Source organism: Wickerhamomyces ciferrii, contig 00084 (genome assembly GCF_000313485.1).
Source record: "Wickerhamomyces ciferrii WGS project CAIF00000000 data, strain NRRL Y-1031 F-60-10, contig 00084, whole genome shotgun sequence".
In the NCBI taxonomy this organism is placed as follows: domain Eukaryota; kingdom Fungi; phylum Ascomycota; class Saccharomycetes; order Phaffomycetales; family Wickerhamomycetaceae; genus Hansenula; species Hansenula ciferrii.
The window spans coordinates 1-15,091 of record NW_011887656.1 but is presented as its reverse complement, the minus strand read 5'-3'; the positions used below and the strand labels follow the sequence as shown (position 1 = coordinate 15,091).

Here is a 15,091-nt window from a genome sequence, read left to right as displayed (position 1 = left end):
TTAAACGGTGAAGAGATACGCTTAATTGACAACGAAATGGGCTACAAAATGCGTATTTTTCCCAGGGAGAAGATCAGATCTCGGCAGAGACAATTACAGAGTACAATTCTTGTGTGTTTCAACAGGTATTCCACCTACAATTAACCACTGTTTAACCATTCTATTCATGCTCCGAATAGTAATCAAGTACAATAAGAATACCCACCGTGCACTCCCCACGGAAATCTTAGGCGGACTCAGTTTCGCTTTTCAAAAACAAAAAAAAATCGTGGGTGTCCTGTGTGCTCCGAATTCTGCCTATACTGCCTACAGAAATCCCATTCCCACAGGGGATCTCAGACGTTCGCGAAGGACTCGCGAGCACAAACACCCGTCGCCACCGAATGGCTGAATTATCTCCAAATCTCAGTTCCACAGGTAAGTTTCCCACAAAAAACAACAAACATCAACTGATTCACAAAAAAAAATTTAAAGAACACCGGAAAAAAAAAATTTAGTGTGCGGTGGCAATCAGAAAACCGCGGAAATTTGACAGTCTCAGATTAGGTAAGTTGTTAGTAAGTGGTATACGTATTATAGTTAACTCTATATTATTATGCATTTTTTTTTGATTTATGTACATTTAAATTGACTGATTTCATTTCAAATACTCATCTGCAATATCACAAACACAATCAACACCCCAATCAACTCTCTTTTGTTGCTTCTTACCATTAACAATATCACTACTTTTAACTTTCTCTTGTAAGAAATATTGTAATCCTCTCAACATGGCTTTTTGAGTTTCACATTTAGCTATTATACCAACAATTAAATTATCTTGAAATTTTAAATCACTAGCTTTAGATTTTTTAGAACCTTGACCAAATAATGAAACTTCAGATTTTTTACCAATCTTATCGAAAAATGTAACCATTAAAATTTCAATAAATAAACTTGTATCTGAATTGATTGTTAAGAAATTAACATTTTTCAATGAATGTAATGGTAATGAACCTTCTGCAATTAAAGCACCAAAGAATTTACCACTATTCAAAATTCTTTGTAATTGAAATTGATCATCTTGTCCAACTAAATCAGTATTTAAATTTTTAAAATAATCTTCATCTCCACTTTCATCATCTTCACCTTCAAGATCTTTTAAGAAATCCCAAAAACAAAATTGAAAAGTTTTTCTTAAACTATGTGATGAACATAATTTTATAGCTAATAATGAATAATAAGGATTTGAAATTTTTTCAATTGTAACACAATGTAATAAAATTTTTGGAATTTCACGTTCTTGACTTTTTTTCAATCTTAATTTATCTAATTTTGTAAATGCTTCAATATAATCTTGTGATGACATTATACTTATGAAAATTGCTCTTCTAATATCTGTGTTCATTCTTTGTGCTCTTGCTAATTCCATCCAATTTGGTTCTGCACTATCAATAATTTCATTCATTTCATCTTTATCATATAATTCTTCATCTTTATTACCATTAATACCATCACCACCATTTGCTAAATTCCCCTTCCATGCAGAACCAACTAACCACCATTTACCTTTAGTCTTAATATTATGAATATCATCTAATGAAACATGTAATGGGTCATGAAATTTATTATTATTAATTGTTGCTAAAACTTTCTTCATTCTTGTAATTAATTGTTGAGCAACTTCATTATTAAATCTTGATTTATTATTTTTTAAATTTGTAATTGTTTCCACTAAGAATTTAGTTCTTGTATTTGTTTCTTGTTTAGAAACATTAGCATGTAATGTAATTATAATATCTTTAAGTGCATTTGGATCATCATTTCTTAATTGTTGACCTGCATTCTTAACTAATCTTAATAATAATTCTGAATTCATTTCAGTAATCTCTTGAATTAAAATTTCAATAATATTATATAACAATTTACAACTAATCATTTGAAATGAATAACAAGCAGTCAATAATGTCAACATATTACCAGCTTCCTTGGAACGACCTTCTTTATAATGTTCTTCATATTTTTCCACTAATGTTTGTGTGAAATGTGCACCAAATTCAACACCTTGTAATCTATAAATTGCAGCAGCTAAAGCAGCATGTTGAATAACAAATTGATCTAATAAAGTGGCTTGTTGAACAATACTTTCCAAAACAACAGTGGTTAAACATTCTGTAACTAATTGTCTTGGACTTTCAGAATAAACTGAATTAATTTGATTAACAATAGTTAAAGTATTAGCTTCAGATAATTTATTTAATGGACCTTTGATTGATTTCTTAATTTTAGTAATTTCTTCAGAGTCACCAGCTTGTAAACGTTGACGTAATGCTGGTGGAATATATTTAGAAGTTGGTGCTACTGGTGCAATATATGGATTTTCCTTTGGTGCTGGTCTTAAAACATCACCTTCATCTTCATCTTCAGCTTCTGGATCAATATCTGAATCAAAATCAGATGAATTAATTTCATCATCTGAACTGAATGGATTATCAAATTGTTCACCATCTTCGTTATCATTATCATCGTCGTCGTCTTTGCCTTGATTAGTTGGTACATCTTCATCATCTTCTTCTTCAGAATCATCTTCAAGGTCACCTTCTTCTTCATCATCATCATAATCACCACCTGTTTCTTTATCATAATCATATTCATCCAAGAAATCAAGACCATCAAGTAAACTTCCAATACCATCATCATCTTTTGCTGGTTTCAATTTATTCCCTTTCAAACCTAATTTTTTAGCATAGTATTTAACATCTTCATCATATCTCTTGATCCATGCATCATCTTCTGGGGATATGAATCTTTCATATTTTTCTTCTTTTTCTTTCTCTGATGTTTTTTTATCTGATTTAGATTTTGATTCTTTAGTTGGTTTTGAGTCTTCTTTAGTTTTATTAGCTTTTGCAGCTTTAGCAGCTTTCAAAGCAGCCATGGTATCTTCAGCAGTTTCTGGTTCTTGCTTAGACTTGTTCGCTTTTGCTGCCTTTGCTGCTTTCAATGCAGCCATTGTATCTTCAACTGATTGAGGTTCTTCAGATTTTTTTGATTTCTTATCACTCTCATTTGAACCATTTGATTTTGCAGCCTTTTTAGCTTTTAAAGCCATCAATGCCTTCATTGTATCATCTGCATTCATTTCTTCCCCATCATCATCACCTTCCTCAAGGTCTTCATCACCTTCATCTTCATCGTCAAAATCGTCTTCATCAAAGTCTTCAAAATCACCTTCACTCAAACTATCATCTTCACCAAACGGTAAGGCATCATCACCTTCTTCATCTTCTAGATCATCATCAGAAAATCCACCAAAATCATCCTCATCTGCAGCATCTTTCTCTTTTGTTCCTTCTGCAAACTTAACACTCTTTTTTGAGTTTGATTTTTTTGGTTTTGATGCAGATTGTGTCTTTTGAGATTGAGGTTTTGATTTTGGTATACTCTTTTGTTGTGTTTTAGTCTTCTTTTTAGATTCCCTTTCCTGTTTACGCTTATCTTTTCTACTCAAATTAGTTTTTTGTTTCTTCTTGTAGTTTCCTTCACCAAATTTGAATCTGGAGGTATCATCACCATCACCATCTATATGTCATGTTAATATATTGTTTCTTAATTATCAACTACATTTAACTCACTTGAACCTTTAAGTTCATCTAGCAAAGTACCGGGTAGTCTGATACCGTGTCTCTCTTGATCTTCACGTCCTCTCTTTTGACCAGCCATCGTCTTATGGTTTTAGGAATGCAGTTAATTTATACTTTCAGTATTTTGACTTTATTTCAAAAGCTCATCGCTTATATAAATTTTTTTATACTGGACCGGTTTTCAGCAAAAACGAGCCGGATCTTAGGAACTGATATAACAAAATGTTAATTCCATGAAACTTATTGAATTTGAGTATTTTTACACTAAAAAAGCTCTTTTCAACTAAAAAAGTTAAGAAGAAGAAGAAATAGTGTGAAATGTCAAAACTTAGAGTTGATCTTAAACTTGCCACTGATATTGTGCTTGCTATCGGTGGTGCTGTGTCGGCATATTATATGGTTCACCTTCTCATGAATCAAGAAGGCCCAGCTGCTAAATCATCAGAAACTAAAAAGAAAGCCGATGCTTCATTGAAAAGACTTAAAGTGTTGAATCCGGATCTTAAGCTTGACTTAAATGATTATGAAAATGCTGTACTGGCCTCTGTTGTTACTCCTTTTGAAATAGATGTTAAATTTGATGGTGAGTATATAACAATTCATTTGCCATTATGTTTCAGAGATAAAACTAACAAATTTCTACAGATATTGGAGGTTTACAAAACATTATTGATGAACTACAGGAAAGTGTTCTTTATCCATTAACATTGTAAGTATAGATTTTCCAATAGTCAAATAATTATATAATTATATACTAACTGACTCAACAGACCTGAATTATTTACACATTCACCATTATTACAAGCACCAAAAGGTGTATTACTATATGGACCACCAGGTTGTGGTAAAACCATGCTTGCAAAAGCCCTTGCAAAAGAAAGTGGTGCAAACTTCATCTCTATTCGTATGTCATCAATCATGGACAAATGGTATGGTGAATCAAATAAGATGGTTGATGCTGTTTTCTCATTGGCAGCCAAACTACAACCATGTATTATTTTCATTGATGAAATTGATTCATTCTTAAGAGAAAGACAGTCAGCAGATCATGAAGTTACTGCTACTTTGAAAGCTGAGTTTATGACACTATGGGACGGATTAACATCAAGTGGGAGAATCTTAGTGTTGGGTGCTACTAATAGGCCAAATGATATTGATTCAGCATTTATGAGAAGAATGCCAAAGAGATTTTCTGTGGGGTTGCCAAATATTGAACAAAGAACCCGTATTTTGAAAATTCTGTTGAAAGATACTGAAGTTGATGAAAAAGAGTTTAATTTGGACCAATTAATATTGAGTACTGATGGATTTAGTGGTTCAGATTTAAAAGAGATGTGTAGGGATGCTGCATTAAATGCTATGAGAGACTATATCAGACAAAATATCAAGAATGGTAAAAAAGTCACAGAAGGTGATATCAAAGTGAGACCGTTGAAGAACTCTGACTTTGCTGGTACATTGAAGAACACGCTCACGACGGCTTCAACCGCTGAGTTTTTAGAACCATCTGCTTTAGGCTAGACTGTACATACTATTTAAACAACTGAACATATATTTAAATCTGAAGAATTGTTGTAGAAATATTCGCGTGTTGATGTTTTGTTTTGGAGATCGCGCGTACATACTTTTTAATTTTCATGTAAACAAAAACATTGTTGATATCTGGAAACCCACAGTGATCCAAGGCATAGTACATCAAGACTCAAGAGACAATCATAACATGGCCACCGAGGGCACAACTCATCTATTGAATCAACCGATTGTCATTGATAATGTGAGCTTTTTCTTCAGAAGTTTCCTCTGCCTCTTTTGAACCGTTATACTAACATTGATATAGGGATCTGGTAATATAAAAGCAGGTTTTGCAGGAGAAGAAAAACCTAAAGCTCATGCTCCAGCTATGTAAGTATACTTCCTGGTAACAGCATAGATCAAATGCTAACATTCAAACAGACTGGGATGGCCTAAATACTCAAAAGTGATGGCGGGTGCGCTTGAAGGTGATACATTCATTGGAAACAAAGCTCAAGAGAATAGAGGTCTTCTAAGGTTAAGATATCCAATTGAGCACGGTATCATACAGAATTGGGATGATATGCAAAAAATATGGTCTTCTGTGCTACAAAATGAATTGAAAACAAGTCTTGAAGATCATCCTGTTTTATTAACTGAAGCACCATTAAACCCTAAAAGACACCGTGATAAATGTGCACAAATTTTCTTTGAAACTTATAGTTGTCCAGCTTTATACATGTCAATCCAAGCAGTTTTGGCTCTTTATGCTTCAGGGAGAACCACAGGTGTTGTGCTTGATTCAGGTGATGGTGTCAGTCATTCAGTCCCTGTGTATGAAGGGTTTTCATTACCAAATGCTATAAAGAGAATAGATGTTGCAGGTAGAGACGTTACAGAACAATTACAATTATTATTACGTAAAAATGGTTATTTATTACAAACAAGTGCTGAAAAGGAGATCGTTCGTTTAATAAAAGAAAAAACATGTTATGTATCAATTGATCCACAAAAGGATGAAAAAGATTGGTACTCATCATCATTTGGATTTGAAACTTCACAAACTACAAACAAAAATGTTGAATTATATAAACTACCCGATGGGAAAACTATTGAAATTGGTGCTGAAAAATTTAGATCAGCTGAAATATTATTTCAACCTGAGATTATTGGGTCAGAATTTCCAGGGATTCATGAAATGGTTTTCGATTCTATAGGGAAAGTTGATTTAGATTTAAGAAATTCATTATATCAAAGTGTTGTGTTGAGCGGCGGTACTACGTTATTGAAAGGATTTGGTGATAGATTAATCAATGAATTGAAAGTAATGACACCAAAGGGGACTAAAATAAAGATATTCGCACCACCAGAAAGAAAATATAGTACATGGATTGGTGGATCAATTCTTGCAGGGTTAAGTACATTTAAAAAAGTAAGTTATTTTCTTGTTAAGTGTCTTATGTTATTAGTTTACTAACAATATATCTAGATGTGGGTAACAAAAGCTGAATGGGAAGAAAATCCAGATTTAATTCATACTAAATGTCTATGAGAATACGAATTTGTTATAAATAAAAGATTAATAACTCATGATTATAAATGCATTGCTATAGAAATCAAGCTTTTTTTTGTAATAGACTTGTATCTAAATACAGTAATATCTGTCACCAAAATCACCTAAACCTGGGACTAAACGTTTTTTGTCATCTAATTTATCATCAATACCACCAGTGATAATTTTAATGTTTGGAAATTTAGCATGATAATTTCTGATACCTTCTGGACTTGTTAACAAGTTTAAGAATAAAATTCTTTCTTGTTTAACACCTCTTGAGATCAAGACATCAGTAGCTAAGATTGCACTACCACCTGTAGCTAACATTGGATCTAATAAGAAAACATAACGATCAGCGATATCTTCTGGTAATTTTTCATAAAATAATTTTGGTAAAGCAGTTTCTTCATCTCTTTGAATTAAAATTTTACCAATTCTAACAGATCTACAACAATCTCTTAAACCTTGTTCCATACTTTCACCTGCTCTAACAATTGAAACACCACAAATTTTACCTAAAAATCCAACACCTTCATAATCAACATTCAATGGGGTTGTAACAGTATGCTTTTCCACTGGTAATTGATCTAAACCTCTTTCAACCAATAAACGAATAATACGATCAGAGTAAAAGACAAAATCTGAACGATGTGTATCTTTACTTCTAATGATTGAGTACAAACCTAATAATTGATTGGTTTGTGGTAATAATAAAACGTTTTTTTGTTCTTCTGGGGCTGACATTGCTGAAATAAATCCTTGATCTAATAAATTAAGTGGTTATCTCGAAAGATCAGAAATTCCTGGGGTTAAAAGCTAATATATAAACTTCTATTATCAAAGAATCTGATTTTCTACACATAAAAATTTCTTTATCAGCTCATCGCACAAAAAAAGCTAAACCCGTCGGCTCGAGATGTCATCATGGTGTACGGATGTACAGCTTATAAGTAATAAATCAATCTTATCAACGGGTTTTTAAATAAAGACACTTATCGAACTAGTGGAAAGCTTTTTAGTTGTAGCACGAATAGGCATTGACTAGCTCCATATATTCAATTCTTTAACATGTTTTTAATGCTCGACATATGCTGTGTATAGATCACTAAATGCTAAAATACATTTTAGCCTAAAATCTTAAATCAAGGTAATTACAATAAAATTTTAACGGGTCATATCATACATTTATTCTTCTTGAGGTTGCACAAATGGGTTTTCAATAACTTCTGATCCATCAACTGGGGCAATTGTCAATAATAAAGGTCCTCTAACAACAACTAAACCAAGATCTCTAGTCTTATCTGTTAAAATACTTTCATCTTCTGGGTCTATTATAATTATGTTAGTATCCTTTATTCTTATAGTCACTCTTTATATTAAACCAAAGTTGTACTTACCTCTTATTGTTTCTTTAACGTTATCCAATACAAGATTCAATAATGGATCGAAACCTTTCAACACACCGGTCACTGTATTTTGTTAGTTCACAATTCTTTACAATGCTTCTATCCTAAGCTTTAACATACCTTGTCTACCATGTGTAAACTTAACACGTATTTCTTTATCTTGATACTTGGATATTTCTAGTATAAGATCCCTTTTTGGTCCATCTTGTTTTTCTCTTTGTTGATTTTGGTTTCTTCTTCTACCTTGTTGATTTTGCTGTTGATTTTGATTCTAATTGATAAGGTTAGTGAATGCCCAATTACTGTTACTAGAAATATTGACATACCTTTTCACTCATCTTGATATATTTTTTGGTGGTTAAAGTTAAACCAAAATCACTTCAGTCTTCTAGTTCATGTCAGATTATACCTCTCTTCATTTCTTCATCGGAAATTCGCGACATCATTTATCAGGAGGGTAAACTTCGCGCATTTTATAATTTAGTGCATAAACTTCAGGCGCGTTACATTGTTGACATTTCAAAAATTTGATCAATATGTAGTTAGTGAATTGTGCTTATAGATTCCCTCTATTACTGTTCCCAGAAACATAGTGTATTCAAAATTACCAATTCTATATACGAAAAGTCACGTATTGTTTCACTATACCCTAGATCAATATGAGTGATATAACTGTTCAAGTGACATCAGCATTGACAAATTCTGAGAGAAGAGTCTCCACAAATTGGACCTTAAAATATTTCAAACAAAGATTAGAAACTATAACAGGTATTCCACCAGAAGATCAACAATTACTTCTATTCATCAACACATTTTCGACTGATGGTAAAGAAATCAAAGGATCTCAAGGTCAAACTGATGATTCAACTACACTTGATCAATTTCAATTCCAAGCACATTCAAGAATACAAGTGAACGATACAAGACCTGAATCTGAACTTAATGACTTAAACAACGAGGAAGGTGGTCAATTTTTTGAATTGAAAGACGAAGATTATGAAAAAAGATCAGACTCTATAAGAAGATGGAAACAAGACAATAAATTAGGTAGATTTGACCCAGCTTTTGAAGCTAAAAAAGAAGAAATTCGTCAATCAAATGAATCAAAGGCTAAAGAATTGAAGGAAGGCTCAAGATTTCGTACAGTCAATGATAAAGATGGGGAAAGAAGAGGTGTTATAAGGTATGTTGGTAAAGTTCCTGAAATTGATCCAGACTCTATATGGGTTGGGGTTCAATTTGACGAACCAGTTGGGAAAAACAATGGTTCCATAAAAGGAGTGTCATATTTCACTGCTAATCAAAATTATGGGGGATTCTTGAGACCTGTACAAATTGAACAAGGTGACTTTCCTGAAAAATCCTTATTTAGCGATGATGACGATGATGAAATATAAGGTAATTAATGATTTCTAGTTTAGGAAATTACACGATAAGCTTTAATAGACACTATTGATCTGTATCACTTATAGCCACACTTTGCCCAAAGTACCATTATTAATTCTGTTCGGTAGTAATCCGGTATCGAGTAACTTTGATCTACCGTTGAAGATGAGAAGATTGATATTTGTGGTGTCTGGGTTTCCTATATCACCGTTTTATCCATTTTGGTTCTTTCCGAAATAAAGTTCGCATATTTGTAATGAAGTAAACAATCGATTACTCTTAGAAGTAGCGATCACAAATTCATAAAAGCTCTCATTTGGAAATCACCAATCAGTCAACATATTCTCTTTTAGATTGTCACGTTGATATTCCTTCAAAAAGTCTTGCATATATAAACATCTCAAAATCAACCAAAATTCAACGTTTCGGTATTCATTAATAATTAATTTTTGCAGTAAAGAATAAACATCACACTATAAACAAAACCACAAAGATGTCAGAAGCTGCTCCAATTCAAGCTCAATACCACAAGTATATTGAAGCTATCATCCCTTACATCCCAGCAACATTGAGGGAAATTGATATCCATAAGGCTATTAGATTGGTTGTTATTATTGGTGGCTACATTTTCATCCGTAATATCGCTCAAAAAGTTTTAGCTAACCGTCAATTAAAACAACAACTTGCACAAGATGAAAAAGATAGAGATCAAGAAAGAATAAGGGAACTCGTTGAAGATCCAAAAGCTAAAACCACTGCTACTGAAAGTGGATTTGGATGGGGTAAGAAAACTAGACGTAATATCAAATTACAAGAAGAAATTTTGAAAGAAACTTTAGAAAAACTCGAACATCAAGATGATGATAGTGATAAAGATATTGAAGATTTGTTAGAAGATGAATGATCCTATAACAACAGGTCTGTTTCGCTGCTAATAGTTGCTGGTGGTTTATTATAATTTATAATTTTAATATGGCTTGTCGTTAAATGTAGCTCAGAGCTAATCGATATATACGTATAGTAAGCGTTTTTTTTAGAGAACGTGTTTGAAGTTCAATTTAAAATACGTTATAAAACAACTTTCATCATTGAACGATGTGATATTCTAGACTCTGATATCCAGAATCATTCACCTGTAAGAAAATTCTTTGATTCAACGTACGTTTATACTCGTTTATTGTTGTTTGAATTGTTAATACTGCTCACAAAAATTCAAAAAATCTGCCAATTTTCACTGTGTCCAGAATTGAATGGCTTAAAAATTTCCTCTATAGTAGTAGCTCATCTAGTAATAAAATAAACATCAACCCCAATAGCTTCTACAAACCTTGTAAATAAGAGATGAGTTTCGGAGGAAGAGGCGGTGGAGGTGGATTTCAAAGGAATCTACCCTTTGGTCTAGATTACAGTGATCTTAACAATGGTAATAAAGAAAATGAAAAACCAGTAAGTTTTAATCAACAACTTAAATGATGATCCAAAATAAATATTAACTCGAACTTTAGCAAATACCCTTACCTGTTAACGGTAACTCATCAAAATTAGAAAAGATTGTTGCTAGTCATTTTCTAAACTTCCAAACAACTGTTAAAGATGGTCCATTTTATACTGGTTCAAATTTAGAAATAGAGAATACAAAAGGTAAAACTGAAATAGATGAAGAAGGTATCAATGATGGTTTAAAGAGATACTCAGATAGATATAGAAAGAAGCGTAAAATAGGGAGATCTATTGACGAACATCCATATGTTATAGAGTTTTTCCCACAAGAGTTATATAAAGTCATGGGAGTTGATGACAAAAAGAAGAAAAAATTATTATCATTAGCCAAATTAAAGAATTCAAAAGAAGTTTTAGACAATTTAGACAACCCAGCTATTGGAGAATCCATCTTAGAGAAGCTTAAGGATATGGCTGAGGATGAAGATGATAAAGAAGAACCTGACCCTGAACCTGAAGAGAACTTTGACGATGAATTTGAATCAGATGATGATGATGATTATAACGCTGAAAAATATTTCGAAGATGGGGATGATTTTGCTGAAGAAGATGATTTCAATGATGAGGCCGCTTTTTGAAATGGACCTTAATATTTAAAATTATATAATTTAAAATTAAAATGTACAATAGTTTCGATGATCTACAATTGTTAAATTTATACTTATACAATGAATTGTCTATTAGTGTCCTGTAAACTAATGTTCAACGAGGAGGAGGTGGTGGTGGTAAAGAACTTTTGAAACGTGTTGGAGATGTTCTACCAAATGATTGTTGTTGTTGTTGTGATTCTTTCATTGATCTTTGAACAAAGATATCGTATGGTGTAGGTGCTTTATAGCCATCTAATAATATATCATCATCTTTGGAAGATGTTACTCTATTATCATAATTATCAATTTCTGTTCTTTTACCAATTGGACTGGGTATTGTATTAGCATCATATGGTAAACTCGTAAGGTCTAGTTTTGTAGGGCTGCTGTTACCACTTTTATAAAAATTACTTGGTGCTTTGCGTTCTGGACTTTTTCTTCTTGGTGGTGATATAGGTATACTAGTACTTGGTTCAATAACATTATAATGATTTATAGATGAATTGTTTAGTGACCCTGAACTATGTTGGGGAGGAGGTGGTGGTAATGATCCAGATGATAGTGTATGAAACTGACTATGTGTTGGTAATGCAGGTGGTCTGGTATTTGCTGGTTTATGTGTCTTAATATAATCGGACTGAACTTCTCTTTCAAGCTCATCAAATGAGTCTGTAATTCTTCTTTCTTGTTGAGGGCTTTTATTGCCGAATATTGGAATATTATACTTTGAAGTTAAATTTTTGGCAAATTGTTTGAGATCTGTTGTCTGTCTTTGTCTTCCAGGATCTAGAGAAGTTGGTTCATCATCGGCAATAACATTTGGGAAGGTGGATGGTTCACTTCTTGGTGGTGTAATATTTCTAATTGGAGGTAAATCTTTATTAATATGATTTTGCATGGGAATATCAGGTAATGAGCTCACAGACATTTGCGATTGATTGAAATCTGGTTGGAATGGTGGACGGAAAGAATCTGATTTATGGAAATTTTGTTCAAAAGGTTGGTGATAGGTGTTTGAACGTGGAAACTCATCAATTTCCCTATGTGACTGACTTGATTGATTGAATGCATCAAAGCCAACTACTTCTGATGCGATTCTTGGTAGCGGTGGAGGTATTGAGTTTAATGGTTTGAGTTCTGGTTCTGATACTTCTTGACCTGGAATAGCTGGTAGATTTCTTCTCTTTGAACTTGTACTCTGTATAGATTTTCTCATAGAACTTTTTGAAAAGCCTGATACAGCAGGATAGAATGTCATTTCTAGATAAATTTCACCAGCATCTTTATGCCCTGCCTTCAATTGATGCCATAGATCGAATCCTTCTTTAACAGATGAATAAAATACTGGAGTGAAATCCACTTCTCCTTCTGAAACCAGCACTGGAGCCTTTTTAGTCTCATCTAACACAGAAAGCTTCAATATAGGCTGTACCTCGGGAGTTATGTTGAATCTAAACTCACTATCCCATCTTGGATTTTGACCACCTCTAATATCTACCTTTGTTTTATCGGTCAGATTTGATATCCGTAATAGACAATAAGGACTCTGTTTTTCCATTTTTCTGCGGTTGGGTAGATCTCTTGCTCTACTGACCACTATGATCAGTGTACCAGTATTCCCTTGAAAATGTGACATAATCTATTAATCTTGTCTAACAATTCTTATGTCGAAATAATTGTAAAACACGACTTTAAAATTTAAATCAAGAAGTTTGTTGACAAATTTGATAAATTTGTAAACAGTGAAATACAGTCATGTGACCTTGGTCCGAAAAGTAAAGTTCTACGCTAAGCCGACAAACGACTACAATTATAAATAGATTAGTTTAACTTCGACATCAAAATCATTAAAATCGTTACTTATTTAAGCTCTTGGATTATTCATAGAATCTGTTGAAAGTATTCCAGATACTCTTTCCTGTTTAACATATAATACTCTTCACTCGACATCCCGATTGGAATTTTAGGTGGTAATACTGGTCTACCTTCAGTATAAACAGCATCGGATAAACGACCTTTACCCCAAGTTCCATCACCTTTATAATCAGAGACACCATTGTCAACCCTGAAATCGTCTCTTTTGGCTCTTCCTTGCTCTAATCTGTTCATTATTGCAAAAGCACTTGGTGAAAGTCTCTCATAAGCAGCTTTCGCTTCTCTTCTCTTTTTTCTTTGATCTTCAGCTTTAACCTTTTCCAACTTGGTTACAACTGTACTACCTATCGAATCCGCAGAAAATGGAAGGCTGTTGAGATCTAACTCTTCTAATTTGGAACTCTCTATTGAATAAACGTTGACTTCTGGTTCTTCTAATCCTTCTGGTTCTTCATCTCTATGTATAATTTCTTCATTGTTTAATTTATCTTTTGGTGAGTTATTAACCTCAAAGACTAAAAGCTCGTCATTTGTCATCTTTTGAAGTTGCTGTTCCATTTCTGTTTCCCTCAGTGATATTCTTCTCTCATATCTTCTTTTAACCTTACTGGCAAGTTTCCTTAGTCTTGTTTTTTCTTTTTGATCATCAACAAATACACTATCCACAGAGGAGATCTTTGGTTTATTGACAGTTACTGTTTCAGTTGGTGAATTTGGTAATGGATTCTTTACTGGGACTGATGGTCCTCTTGTGGGTTGTTTATGAGGTAACATTGGTGCAACTTGGTAAAACGTATACTCTATATTGATTTGACCTGTGGGAGGCACTTTTGTCCATTTATCAACTTTTTTCTCATAGAATATATCAACAAGATCAAGTTCACCTTTTCCTAGAACTTTGGGTAGACCTGAAGTTCGTTCCAAAATATAAATTTTAAGCAAGGGTGTCACTCCAGGATCAATATCAAAGCGACATTGTGAATCTTCGTTCCATTTGGGACTTATATGTTCTTGTAACTGTGTAGTTTTGGACCTGAATGCTTTATTATCAATTTGAAAAAGACAATAGATTTTTGAAGATGACTTTGTGGTACATATGTTTCTTGCTTCTATGGGATCAACAACCAACACACCTTTAGCAGAATTAAACTTTAATGGCATTTCTTAAATTCCACGATCTATGTTACCAAATTCGATACAAAGAGCAGAAGCTATGATTAATATACTTCTTCAAACTGATCTTATTCAATATTAGCCTCGATTTTAGAGTTGATCACTGATCATGTTCCTGATGCATAAGCCTGGTTTTTTTCATAGATCCAAGCCTTTGTTCACAAACGTTTTGTCTATATTTAGTTATTGTTTAGGGCACATTCTGCCAAAACACTCACGGGTTTATATAGATGTATATAACGACTTAAATTTATACGTGCTACGTTAGGATATCATAAATATCAGTAGTATGTTATTAGCAAATCAATATAAAATATAATTGTGATAATCACCATCTAGACTTTTTTACCAATAGCTCTTTTCATGTTCGAGATATTCTCTCTAGCAATGGTGAATGATGATTTAGAGAAGATATCATCGATTTCTTCCAAGGTTTTACCTTTAGTTTCTGGCATGAAGAAAACTTGATAA

The 15,091-nt window shown here is 33.0% G+C and overlaps 10 protein-coding genes across 10 annotated transcripts; 6 read left to right on the top strand and 4 right to left on the bottom strand.

Moving 5' to 3' along the window:
• Positions 1–637: 637 nt before the first annotated feature.
• SGD1 (Sgd1p) lies at positions 638–3,702 on the bottom strand (the record flags this gene model as incomplete). The annotated part of the gene is made up of 2 exons (XM_011276255.1): positions 638–3,561; positions 3,645–3,702. 2 exons carry the CDS (start codon positions 3,700–3,702, stop codon positions 638–640), a joined length of 2,982 nt encoding a protein of 993 aa, XP_011274557.1.
• Positions 3,703–3,941: 239 nt separating this feature from the next.
• BN7_3132 (uncharacterized protein) lies at positions 3,942–4,328 on the top strand (the record flags this gene model as incomplete). Its single annotated transcript, XM_011276254.1, has 1 exon — positions 3,942–4,328. The coding sequence occupies one exon, from the start codon at positions 3,942–3,944 to the stop codon at positions 4,326–4,328; it is 387 nt and encodes a 128-aa protein (XP_011274556.1).
• A 147-nt stretch (positions 4,329–4,475) lies between these two features.
• Positions 4,476–5,144, top strand: BN7_3131 (ATP-binding protein; the record flags this gene model as incomplete). The annotated part of the gene is made up of 1 exon (XM_011276253.1): positions 4,476–5,144. One exon carries the CDS (start codon positions 4,476–4,478, stop codon positions 5,142–5,144), a length of 669 nt encoding a protein of 222 aa, XP_011274555.1.
• Positions 5,145–5,217: 73 nt separating this feature from the next.
• BN7_3130 (Actin-1) lies at positions 5,218–6,612 on the top strand (the record flags this gene model as incomplete). Its single annotated transcript, XM_011276252.1, has 2 exons — positions 5,218–5,240; positions 5,577–6,612. The coding sequence occupies 2 exons, from the start codon at positions 5,218–5,220 to the stop codon at positions 6,610–6,612; spliced, it is 1,059 nt and encodes a 352-aa protein (XP_011274554.1).
• A 168-nt stretch (positions 6,613–6,780) lies between these two features.
• On the bottom strand, positions 6,781–7,434 carry FUR1 (uracil phosphoribosyltransferase; the record flags this gene model as incomplete). The annotated part of the gene is made up of 1 exon (XM_011276251.1): positions 6,781–7,434. The coding sequence occupies one exon, from the start codon at positions 7,432–7,434 to the stop codon at positions 6,781–6,783; it is 654 nt and encodes a 217-aa protein (XP_011274553.1).
• Positions 7,435–8,755: 1,321 nt separating this feature from the next.
• Positions 8,756–9,493, top strand: ALF1 (Alf1p; the record flags this gene model as incomplete). The annotated part of the gene is made up of 1 exon (XM_011276250.1): positions 8,756–9,493. The coding sequence occupies one exon, from the start codon at positions 8,756–8,758 to the stop codon at positions 9,491–9,493; it is 738 nt and encodes a 245-aa protein (XP_011274552.1).
• Positions 9,494–9,975: 482 nt separating this feature from the next.
• PGA2 (Pga2p) lies at positions 9,976–10,386 on the top strand (the record flags this gene model as incomplete). Its single annotated transcript, XM_011276249.1, has 1 exon — positions 9,976–10,386. One exon carries the CDS (start codon positions 9,976–9,978, stop codon positions 10,384–10,386), a length of 411 nt encoding a protein of 136 aa, XP_011274551.1.
• Positions 10,387–10,823: 437 nt separating this feature from the next.
• Positions 10,824–11,560, top strand: RPC31 (DNA-directed RNA polymerase III subunit C31; the record flags this gene model as incomplete). Its single annotated transcript, XM_011276248.1, has 2 exons — positions 10,824–10,928; positions 10,988–11,560. 2 exons carry the CDS (start codon positions 10,824–10,826, stop codon positions 11,558–11,560), a joined length of 678 nt encoding a protein of 225 aa, XP_011274550.1.
• Positions 11,561–11,684: 124 nt separating this feature from the next.
• INN1 (Inn1p) lies at positions 11,685–13,208 on the bottom strand (the record flags this gene model as incomplete). The annotated part of the gene is made up of 1 exon (XM_011276247.1): positions 11,685–13,208. One exon carries the CDS (start codon positions 13,206–13,208, stop codon positions 11,685–11,687), a length of 1,524 nt encoding a protein of 507 aa, XP_011274549.1.
• Positions 13,209–13,453: 245 nt separating this feature from the next.
• Positions 13,454–14,608, bottom strand: BN7_3124 (uncharacterized protein; the record flags this gene model as incomplete). The annotated part of the gene is made up of 1 exon (XM_011276246.1): positions 13,454–14,608. One exon carries the CDS (start codon positions 14,606–14,608, stop codon positions 13,454–13,456), a length of 1,155 nt encoding a protein of 384 aa, XP_011274548.1.
• Positions 14,609–15,091: the final 483 nt, after the last annotated feature.